Here is a 12,268-nt window from a genome sequence, read left to right as displayed (position 1 = left end):
GTCTCCTCTCCTAAGAGTGTGGTTTCTGTATTAGGCAGGGAGGTACTAATAATGGCTGATTTAGGTTCATCTTGGAATATTATCACTAAGGGATACTTTGCTGAGAAATTTGTAGACTTGGTTGATGTTGAGAAACTATGTCCAGATGACGCTGTTGCTGAAACCTTTAATGGCACTAAAACTGACATGTTGGGTTTCCAGAGACAAGGATTATAGTTCGAGTGGAGCTCATCTAAGATCAAGTTGTATGTTGTTATTGAAGATGTGAATGTATTGGGATGGAAGGATGTGTAGAAATTAGGTATAATTTTCATCCCCAGAACTAAAGATCATGTATCTTTCATTTAGATATCTCTCAGAAAGTGACCAAGGTAAAAAGGCATTTCCTGAGGTATTCTTAGAAAAGAAAACAAAGCTGAAAGAATTCATGCATAAAATAGTTCTGGAACATGAAATGAAGCCACTCAGATAAAAACTGAAAAATGTACCTTTAAATGTACAGCAAGATTTGAAGATTTCTTAGATTATATTTTATGAGATTAAAGTACAGAGGAAATGGAATTGTCAGAAAGGGTGCCTCCTATTATGTTGGCCAGAAAAGCAGGCAAAAAAGTGTAAGGCTATGTGTGGATCTAAGAATATTTTAGTAGATTTCAATCCACTCCCAAATGTAAATTAATTTATTTCCTTACTAAAAAGAGCAAAACAATTTTCAATGCTGTATCTTCGTTTTGTATATCATTCAATTCTACGGTCACCAGAGTAACATTACCTAATAGCTTTTTTAACTCTGCATGGATTATTTCAATAGAAGCAATGCCTCTCAGGTTGGCATCTGCTGCCTCAATATTTCAAAGAGCAATGTTCCACCTTTTCAACTTATTTATAAAGTGCTTCCAGGATGATATTCTTTTTATTTCTTTAAGTGTCTAATCATAGGAGACATGTTTTTTAAAGTCTGCCAGAGACTTATAAAATTAAATGAGGAAAATGCTATCTTTTTTGTATTGAAGTCGACTGCTTGGGTCTTATGATCCAGGCAAATGTGTCACTTCCATGGAACGTTTGATAGATGTTATCTTAAATGCTCCAAATAATGAAGAGGTATTACTATCTTTTGCCGGGTTGCATGAGTACTACATCAAATTTGTCAATTATTTTGCAAAAAAGGTGGAACAGTTGAGAAAATTAGTCAGAAAGAACTATGAGTTCAATTGGACAGAGACACAACTGGTTGCACTCAACTGCATCAAGAAAGACATTGTCAATGCTCCTTCCTTAAAATCCTTTTGTCCTAAAAGTCAGTGTATTATAACAGTCCATGCTAACTTGTATGGCATTGAAGCTGTTCATGTTATTGTTATAGTAAACATGAATTAAATGTACCTTTGTCCCTCGGATGCAAAATGCTTCAGTGAGAAAGGATGCAGTTATTTAGAAGGGACTGTTAGTCAGTGTTAGGAATTTACAACTCTTCCGAAACTACATTAGGGGATAGAAATGTGTTCTTAAAACAGATCACAGACCTTTAATCAACATATTTTCATCAAGAGGGGGTTGGTGTTCTTCAGCTAGAATAGCCAGGCTTTCACCTGGGTTGCAAGAGTATTGTTTCATTGTTGAGTATCTTTCAGGAAAACAATTTGACTGACCGTCTGTTGAGACTACCTTGGGAGAGTGAAAGAAGAATTTTAAAATAGTAGCAATGAAACGGGCATAGTAGCAAATGTGGAGTGTAGGACTGTTGGACTTGGCCCTCTCCACAGGATAAGCTAAAAGAATTTGGCTTTACCTTCCACTTTTTGTTCAATTTGTTTTTGCTGGCCTTAGGACTCTGTGCACTTTACCACTGCTGATCAGTGCTAAAGTGCTTATGCTTTCTCCTTTACACATGGTAAAATTGGCTTAAACGTGATTGGCATATTTAATTTACTTAAAAGCCCATTGTAGAGTGGTATACTAGATTCCCAGGGTCTGAAGATTAAAGGCTGATAGTGGGCATGCAGCACTTATTGTGCCACCTACTTAAGTAGCTCCTTAAAACATGTCCCAGGCCTGCAATTGCAGACTAAATGAAGTTTTAAACTGCAAATACAACATGGCAATATAACTCCCATGCCTTAAACACCCCTTTTATTGCATATAAATAGATACCCCATAAGGCAGGGTGCATTGTAATTATAAGGTTGAATATGTATTTTCAAGTTTTACATGTCCTGTTAGTGAAAAGCTTTTAAATTCATTTTTCACTACTGTTAGGCCTACCTGAATCATAGGATAATAGTAAGTTGCCTTTGTACATTTAATAAGAGCTAACTTTTGATTAGGAACAGGAAGGTATTCCATGATTGGTATCTCTGAATTTGTGATTAGAAATCCTCTTCAATGGTGAAGTCGGATTTTAAATTGCAATATTTAAATTGCCACTTTTAGAAAGTTGGCATTTTCTTGCCCTTACTATTTGGTGCCTGCAACCTGTCCTAGATCACATGAATGGGTGTAGTTGGACTTTGTATATTCCTCCCCGGCAGCTATACAATAGAGTGATTAAGGGCCAGATGTAGCAAATGTTTAGCGAATCGCAAACGGCGAAAAACGCTGTTTGCGAGTCGCTAAAGCCACTTTGCTATGTAGAAATGCATTTTGCGAGTTGGAACCAACTCGCAAAATGCATTTCCGACTCGCAAATAGGAAGGGGAGTTCCCTTCCTATTTGCGACTCGCAATAAGGTGTAATTCCATTTACGACCGCGAATGCGGTCGCAAATGGACTCGCAGTTACCATCCACTTGAAGTGGATGGTAACCCAATCGCAAACGGGAAGGGGTCCCCATGGGACCCCTTTTCCTTTGTGTCTGGCATTAAAAATAATTTTTCAGAGCAGGCAGTGGTCCAATGGACCACTACCTGCCCTGAAAAATACCGAAACTAAAGGTTTCGGTTTATTTTTCAAAGTGCAGCTCATTTTCCTTTAAGGAAAACGGGTTGCACTTTGAAAAAAAAAAACTGCTTTATTTAAAAGCAGTCATGGACATGGAGGTCTGCTGACTACAGCAGGCCTCCATCCCCGTGAGTGCCCTGAATCGCTATGGGGTTGCAAATTGCGACCCACCTCATTAATATTAATGAGGTGGGTCTTTGCTACCCCATCGCGACTTGCAGACGGAGTCTGAGACACCGTTCTGAATAGCAAATTGCGAGTTGCAATTTGCGAGTCGGAAGGACTCGCAAATTGCAACCCGCAATTTGCCACCTACCTACATCTGGCCCTAAGTGTGCCTGGATGGACCATCAGTTAGCAGGATTGGGGTGGAGCTGGTCGTCGACCCACTTCCAACTGACTAGACTGTGCCTTCACCCAATGAGCTTTTCACTCCTGCATTGTTCATTTAGCCAGCCATGAGGCAGGGCAGAGGAGTTGGGAAACTTCACAAATTCCAAAGGGGAATCCTATAGAAACATCTCCTACTTCAGAGAAAGCACCATGTTTAACAAAAGGATCCTCAAGCCCACTCTCCAGTTCACTCTCTGAACCTGCACAAAGACTCCCTGCCTGCAGCTGTGGCCTGCTGTGTACTTCACAAGATTACTTTGCTGCACCTAGAAGGACTGCTTTGCTGCCTGGAGCCTGCCTCATACATTCAGATGGCTACCCTGCTGCTTCAACCCTGTTTCAGAACTTGAAGCTAGAACTACTAGAGTGACTCCAATGTATAGTTTGCTGGCCTGCTGTTCAGAGCCACAATGACATAACAAGCTCCCACGATCTCAAAACCTTACTTGGACCCAGTCTGTGTGAGTCCTAACCTCTCATCTGGTACCCCTGAAGTCCAGGACCCTCAGTGGTGGTGTTAAAGGTGCCCAGATACCTAAAATTCAAAACTTCCACCTTATGAAATATTTAGTTAAAAAGTACTGTTAGAACTCAGGGAAGTTCGGAACCAACCTGCTCATCGATCCACTTGAGGTGCATCACCAGTAAACCTGACTTTTCAGTAGCACCTAATATGTTCTTCTCCGCAGAAGCAAATCCTGTTCAGTGGTCCCTCAGTGAAAGGATATCCGACCTCTTAAAACTGTCATAGGCTTCAGCCTCCAGCTTCGTCCCTCTGAGGATTTTCAACTTCCTAAAAAAAGGATAAGTCTGAATGTAGAAAACTTCATTGTGACTTCGTCCAGCGGCTCCCTAACAATGAGGCATCCTCCCCTCACACTGCCTGCAACTTTGCCATGCTGAACTTTACCTTCTCAGGACATTTTCTTCAACATTTTGTCTAAGTCCATAAGTAAGCGCTGACCTGTCCCAATCCATTCTTTGTATCAGATGCATGCTCAGTTGTGGTCAACCATATTTTTGACATTGACCTTGTCTGACAAGACTAGATGTCACAATTGGAGTTTGGAGTTTTGATCTTTCAGGAGATATTTTTTACTAAAAGTTTATAAATTCATAACTCCGGTTCTACTGATTGGATTTTGGTCATTTTGGTGTCAAACAGTTTATTACAATGAACTCTATCTTTGGTGTTAAATTTGTCTTGTGTCGTGTTTCCACTGTATTACTGTTTCATTGCTGAGTAAAAACATTCCTCTAAGTTAAGCCTGACTGCTTTTAGTGCCAACATACCCAGGGTAAGACCCAGGTTATTTTAGTGACTTTTGTGGGTCACCCGACCAGGGATTGTGGCTATTGCTTGAACATAGGTCACACCTCCTCATTCAACTACTAACCCAATTGCTCACAATGATAACTGACTGATTCCTCACTGAAAGTGAATGGTTAGAGTCTGACAAGAAGGGTCTTTCACTTAAACAGTGACATATTTTCATTAGAGAAGCATGGTCAAATTGCAAAGAATTTCCTTATGAGTTGAGTTCATTTTATTATATCTCATAGGAACTGTCGATTGAAAATTAAGGCCCGTATTTATACTTTTTTTGCGCCGTATTTGCGTCGTTTTTTGACGCAAAAACGGCGCAAACTTGCAAAATACCATTGTATTTTGTAGGTTTGCGCCGTTTTGCATCAAAAAGCGGCGCAAATGCAGCGCTAAAAAAAGTATAAATACGGCCCTAAATCTTATACATGTCAGGCAAGTGTTTTCCTCCCTGTGAATTAAATGAAAAAGTCTGCATATGAAACATGGGAGTCATCCTGGAATGCCGGCAATGAAAAGGTTACTTAGACAATATTTTAGATGTCTGTCACTGGATGGAATGGTAGAACATTGGGTGGCAGATTGTATTGAGTGCCGTAAAAGTGACAAACAGCCAATACTATTTCTCTTCCGCTTGATCCTGTTTCATGGCCAACAATTCCTTAGGAGAAAATACCTTTGGATATTATGGGTGCTTTTACTTGTTTTCCTTACACATCTCATTTTACCATAGTACTTACTAACAGTAACTCAAAGTGGCCTGAGGAAAATGTGTAAGTGATAGAATTTCTTAAAGTTTTTTTTCAAGACAAGGTACCAAGGTTTTTTTTCGTGACAGATTCCACTTAGATTCTTGTGAGATTAGACAATTTTTAGATTTCTGTGGTATTAAACACATCATAGCATCCCTTTATGATCCACAGTGTAATGGGCAGGTGGAATGGTTTATCAGAGTAATAAAAGAATGTACTGTTGGATCAAAGACCAAGGAGTAAATCGGAAGGAGTTTTTGAGATCCAAACTATGGATGCAACAGTGACTCCAGATATCACTGCTCATCACTAAGGTGAGTAATTTCAAATTATTTAAGAGCAGAGATCCTCTATCAAGATTATTTCCCAATTGTAATACAAAAAAAAGTTTACCAATCTATAAAGGCACAATAAGGTGCAGTTCTCAGTTTTCTATCCTGGGAAATTGATACACATTTGTATTCCAGGCTGGTTTGGGAGCAGTGGTATCAAATGTGGGAAACCTAGCAAATTTGTGAAAGTGAATAGGCAGAGTGTGGTTGTTCAGGATAGACGATTATGAAATGTAATCATGATGTGTGGTCATCTGAGCCTAGAATATGCAAAGATGGTTAAAATTACAAATGGTAATTTTGTAGCACAGACATCTTGTTTGAAGAACAATAGAAATACATTTTGTAACAACAGAGAAAACATATCTTTCCCTACATCTGTTTCAAATGAGCCTGTTTCAAATAATGCTGTACCTCCAAAATCTGTGATTAAACCTACTTAACCATTAGATAAATCATCCTGTTTGACAAAACACATAGAGGATGCTCCTTTTACGTGTAGGATTAAACAGAATGCAAGAAATGCATCCATCCTTTAGATAGAAGGATTTTTTTCAATTCTGTGTATTTTCAGCCTCACCGTATATACATTTAATTAATATTGTTATGGTTAAGATTTTTGTACTTTTTTTTCTTATTTTTTCTTTATTGTACTATCTTATATTTATTCGCATCTTCCAATAATTTTAAAGGGAAACATTCGGTTATATTTTTTTCCTGAATTTTCCTTGAAACACGAACTGTATTGTAGCTGCCACAAGGCATTGTGATATATATATTAGCACACGTTCCATGCGTCATTTGCAGTTTGAAGTGGTGACAGCCAGGGTGATGGCCAAGCATTATGCTGATTAATAGAGATTCCCTCACTGCACTTCATATAGTGTATTCTCAGCACTATGATATCATTGGTTCTAGGGGCTGTATTAGATATAGGGCACACTTTCCCTGTTTGCCGACATCCCGTTGCTGTCGGGTGCAGTCACTCACAGCATCCATCAGCAACATGATCTCTCTCTTCTCTTAAAAGTGCAGGCAGGTTGTCGCCTGCACACTGAAACACGGAGCGGCTGCTTCAAAGCTGCTCCATGTTTCACTTGAATGCACTGTCCCAAGGTCAGTACAAGTTCGCTGCTGCCCTGATGTTAGGACATTTAACATAATAGGGGGCACTTTCACCATTTGTGCAGGGCACACCACTTTGAAGGTGCATTGTGGCACAAACAGGGAAGAAGTGCCCTATATGTAATAGGGCCCCATATATTTTCTCTTTTTTGAAGTATTGTGTTGTTTATATTTTGTATACACCTAGCCAAATTTTGATTGATTACATCCCTGACTACGGTTGCAACATACACTGTTAAATATATTTCTTTACACTTTTCTTTAACGGAATGTTCTATTTAAAATATTTTAAATGCGTGCCTCTTTTTCACCTCCATTAGGTCACTCTGAAAAGTACACAGACCACTCGTTCCAGGAAGTATTCTTTTGCAAAGCTTTAGAGCCTCCCAGCACATGCATTTTTAAAATCCTTCCTAAAGCACTGATTTATAGTGAGATGGGCGGATTCAAGCTGGGCAGGAATAGTCCACCATTCTACTCTTTCATGGCTAATATTCACCACAAAACGTTCTCAACAAAGTGTGCATAGTTGATGAACATTACTAGGAAATGGGATTGACTCTCAACAAATCCATGCAAGTCTGTGAAAAGCAAAAAGGTTTTTAGTCATTGCACACCAATTTTAACAGCTCACAGTCTTCAAATGGTTGTGACTTAGCAGTCATTACTGTAGCAGAAGTAATGGCACAGGAATGCTGCCCCCCCCCAAGTTATGGACATACCTGGATTAAAAATTATGGATCTGGGAATGCCCTGAAGAAGGATGGGTGGGTCAAAGAAACCGCAAATAGGAGGAAGCAAGCATCAACAGGGATTTGGGTGATCTCCTGTTCCTGAAATTCACATCTGTCCAATCTCAAAATGTCTAAGAAGTGAAAGCTGCATATATTTGGTAACATTGGCTCTAATGGATAAGACCATTGAACATGTCCAATGTCCATTGACTCTTAACTACCTTATAAAGATAGTTTATATTCTGTGTCTATTGGTGCAACAACTTCCACCCTTGCTGGGAAGCATCTGCCAACAGAGCAAGAGTTTGTGGGGCTTTGATGATAAACTTTTTGCCAGGCACCATTTTTGTATTTTCTCAGAAGGTTTTCAGGCATCTTTAGAAAATGGTGCCTCACTGTGCAAAAGTTAGAGTACTTACATGGGGATCTGTGTGCTCACAGGTTGTGAGAACATGAATATGATGTAAAGCAAATAATATTTATGAAAACATAATATAATTTATAATTATGGCTAGAAGGAACGTTGGAGACAACTGATAAAAAGTGCATTTTATTACCTAATGAGGCAGAAAACTGTCTAAAATCAATATGACTTTTCCTAGAACTAGAAGTTTCTTTTAAAAGGGGTGCATTTAAAACCACTTGGTCAGTCAAAGTGATCTAAACATAGTCCTTTTTTTTTGTGAAAAATCAGAAAAGCAAACGCTTTTAAAATCCACTTAAAATGGTGAGATTCAGTCACTGACTGTGCACAGGGTGGTTCACTTTAAGCTGCCTCCCCCCCAGCTTTGCAGAGACAACGCCTGTAGTGGAACCACACCATTAATGATCAGTCAGAAGAGTTTAAGCCATTAAACCCTGAGTATGTTGGTTGCTTCTTCTGCTAATAGGGACCACTTTTGTACCTATTTTTCGCAGGAAATCAGACAGGTGACTTTGATGTCCTGATGAGACCCACTTATTATAATTCTTGGGTTAAAATGTCACAATACACATTTGGGTTGTTTGTGATTGCACAGGTACTTTCTTACTTTGAATTGACTATGAATCTAAGTTCTGAGAAAGTCCATTGTATTTTTGGCTGTTTCTGTTATATCTACATATATTTCTCAGCTCATAAGAGCACTGCACCATCTGCACTAATGTCCACTCATAATGATTTCACACATGAATATGTATGTACAATATATTCTGACTTATTAAAACATTACAGGGAATTCCTTCCATGACTATTGCATTTTGACAAATGGGGAAAATAATTTAATAGGAGAGGCAATGTAATGATTTTATGCACCTCCTGTAAGTGAACACTTTGTAACCAGTGTGGCTGAAAATAAAAATATTTTTTGGGTCTCAATAATAACACATTGCCACAGCAGTGCCTGAAATTAAAAGGAACTACTATGTGTGTGGAACAATAATATAAATAAAACTGTTTTAAATAGTAAAATCAAAAGGACAATGAAGAGAATTTTGATAGTGCATGAAAAACATAGTCCTACAACACTTTCTACACCACTGTGGAAATATTTCTTCCCTTTACCAAGCAATGTCAACGAGGAGAAGCATATGAAAAATACACACACTAAAGTACTAAACTTAAGAAATAAATATAAGTTCAGTCAGAAATACAATCAGAATAAAAAAACATTCCCAAAACACATTTTAACTTAAATTATAATATTCCCTTAAAAATCTATATATATATAGAGCCATCCACCATTTTGTGTTCAGTGTCACACAGAACACCTTAGAGAGAAGACATGTCTACGGAAACAGACAGATTTATATCATGGATAACAGTGCCATTTATTGACTAAAGCAGGTAAAAAAAAAAAGAACAAGTGATTAATTTTTTTTTTTTATTACAGAGATCTCTTAGGAGTATTGAAGAGTGTTAACATTAAAAAAAGGACACCTTATCAATAAAAGGTAAATAATTTTTTTTAAAAGTTTGACCCCTAACCTGCTTTAAGGCCAGGCACTACTCTACACACCGAGCAGCTCCAGCAGACTGGCCTCGTGTCCCTGACCCTGCCCTCGCTGCTGCCGCGAGTTCGAGGCCCTCCACCACCCGCAAGCACCTGCCTATGCCTCATCCCTGGTGTCTAGTGGTTTGCCGTAAGTATTATTGTGTGTGTCTTGTTATCTGTACTAGTGCTTTTTGTGCAGTTTTTCTGTGCCTTTTTGGTTTATTGCCTTTTCTCGTTGTTCTGCCCGTTTTACTGTTTACTGTCTTTTTTGTTTTCTTCTCTTGCCTGTTCTTGCCTGTTCTGTGCAATCCATTCTCCTCAGTCCTGCCGCTGCGTCCCCTATGGCCCGCCCCCTCGTGCCCCATTTGCCACCACCTCCCGCCTCCCATCTGCTCCTCCCTCCCACCTCCCCTTGTTAAAGGCAGCCGCTGCGTGGTGCAGAGAGTAACCCCTGACCTGCCTTAAGGCCAGGAACCACTCTACACGCCGAACAGCTCCACCAGACTGCCCTTGTGTCCCTGACCCCACCCTCGCTGTTGCCACGAGCTTGAGGCCCTCCACCACCGGCAGGCACCCGCCTGCACCTGATCCCTGGTGTCGAGTGGTTTGCCGTAAGTATTATTGTGTGTGTCTTGTTATCTGTACTAGTGCTTTTTGTGCTGTTTTTCTGTACCTTTTTGGTTTATTGCCTTTTCTCGTTGTTCTGCCCGTTTTACTGTTTACTGTATTTTTTATTGTCTGCTCTTGCCTGTTTTTCCCTGTTCCGTGCCGTTCCATTCTCCCTGGTCCTGCCGCTGTGTCCCCTGCGACCCTACCCCCCCTTCGCCTCCATTCGCCACCGCCTCCTGCCTCCCAGCTGCTCCTCCCTCCCTCCTCACCTTCTTAATGGTGGCCCCTGCACGGCTGCACCCCTCCGTGCCTGGACCATGCCCAGCACCAGTCCCCCTGCCCATCGCACCTCCCACACCACCAGATGCCACTACACCACTCCAGAACTCCTCATGCTCAACCCCGGTCGCCCCACCACCTGCATCCAGGCATCTCCTAGGCACACCAACAGACTTTTTTTCCTGCTGCTCATGCCACTTCACCTGTGCTCAAGCCACCATGCACCACAACAATGCCACCCACCTCAACCACCTCAGCTGCATCCTCCTCAGCACCCGCTCCGTCCACAAGCATGCCATCGAACTCTGGGACCTGCTCACATCAACCTCCCCAGACATCGCCTTCCTCACCAAAACCTGGATGAACCCCTCATCAGAACCAGACATTGCCATAGCCATCCCTGAGTGCTACAAGATCACCCGAAGAGACCGTACTAACAAACCAGGAGGAGGAATTGCGATTGTCCACAGAAGTTCCATCAGGATCTCAACTCCCTAGAAGCCACAGAACACCTGCACTTCTAGATATACATCGACGCCGACACCACTCTGAAATGATCCCTCGTCTACAGACCCCTGGGACCCCGCCCTCAATTCTGCGACACCATAACCGACACTATCAGCACCCACGCCCTCGCCTCCACAGACTACATGCTCTTGGTGACCTGAATTTCCACCTGGAGAACACCGGCAACAGCAACTCCTCTGCCCTACTGGACAACCTTGCCAACCTCGGCCTCAAGCAACTGGTCTGCTCGCCCATCCACTCAGCCGGTCACACACTCAACGACATCTTCTCCTCCAGCAGCCACGTCACCTTCACTCACACCACCGAACTCCATTGGACCGTCCACCGTTGTGTTAATTTTCTCTTCCAGAAACCCACCACCCACCACCAACAGCATCGGATCCCTCACCACAAGTGGAACAAGATTTCCAAGGACCAATTAATCTCTAACCTCGCCCACGCTCTACCACCCAAAGCCAACAACCCCAACGCCCCTGCCCTCAACCTCAAACAATGGTATGACGACTGTGCCAACACTCTTGCCCCACTCAATAAAACCACCAACACCCACGCCAACAAGAAAGCTCCCTGGTTCACAGCAGACCTTCAGGCCTTCAAACGTGAATGCTGGAAAGCCGAGAAGATCTGACACCAAGATCAATCAGAAAACAACCACGCAGCCCTCAAATCAGCCATCTGCAAATGTTACCAGCTCATCCGGGCCACCAAAAGATCTTTCTACAAAGAATGAATTGACAACAACACACACAATAGCAAGGAGGTCTTCAGCATCATCAAGGAACTGACCAACCCGAAGCCCTGCTCCACCGACCCACCCCACTCACAAAATCTCTGCAACTCCCTCGCCACCTTCTTTCATAGCAAGATCACCGACATCCATGGAAGCTTCGCACCACTGTCCTCCACCACCACCACTGCCAAGGTTGACCCCAACGCACCCTGCCACACCAACGTCCTGATTGCCTGGACCCCCACCAACGATGAGGAAACCACCAAGACCATGAGCACCATCCACTCTGGCTCTCCCGCTGACCCCTGCCCTCACCACGTCTTCAATAAAGCCAGCCAAATCATCGCTCCCTAGCTCTGGACCATCATCAACAGCTTCTTCAAGACCGCCGTCTTCCCATAGAGCTGGAAACACACCAAAGTCAACACCCTGCTCAAAAAGCCCAAAGCTGACCTCGAAGACCTATAAAATTACCGACCTATCTCCCTACTCCCATTTCCTGTGAAGGTCATCGAGAAGATAGTCAGCAACTGTTGGACCGGGCTTTTT

At 41.9% G+C, this 12,268-nt stretch overlaps 1 protein-coding gene across 1 annotated transcript in view; it reads right to left on the bottom strand.

Moving 5' to 3' along the window:
- Nucleotides 1–10,755, bottom strand: part of LOC138301627 (olfactory receptor class A-like protein 1) — a 40,643-nt gene extending 29,888 nt beyond the window's left edge. Inside the window, exon 1 of the mRNA XM_069242141.1 lies at nt 10,705–10,755. Within this exon, the coding sequence (XP_069098242.1) occupies nt 10,705–10,755 (51 nt within the window). The remainder of the gene's footprint in view (nt 1–10,704) is intronic.
- Between the last annotated feature and the right edge of the window lie 1,513 nt (nt 10,756–12,268).

This window comes from Pleurodeles waltl, chromosome 6, assembly GCF_031143425.1.
Source record: "Pleurodeles waltl isolate 20211129_DDA chromosome 6, aPleWal1.hap1.20221129, whole genome shotgun sequence".
Lineage (NCBI taxonomy): Eukaryota > Metazoa > Chordata > Amphibia > Caudata > Salamandridae > Pleurodeles > Pleurodeles waltl.
This window is presented reverse-complemented; position numbering and strand designations above follow the sequence as displayed.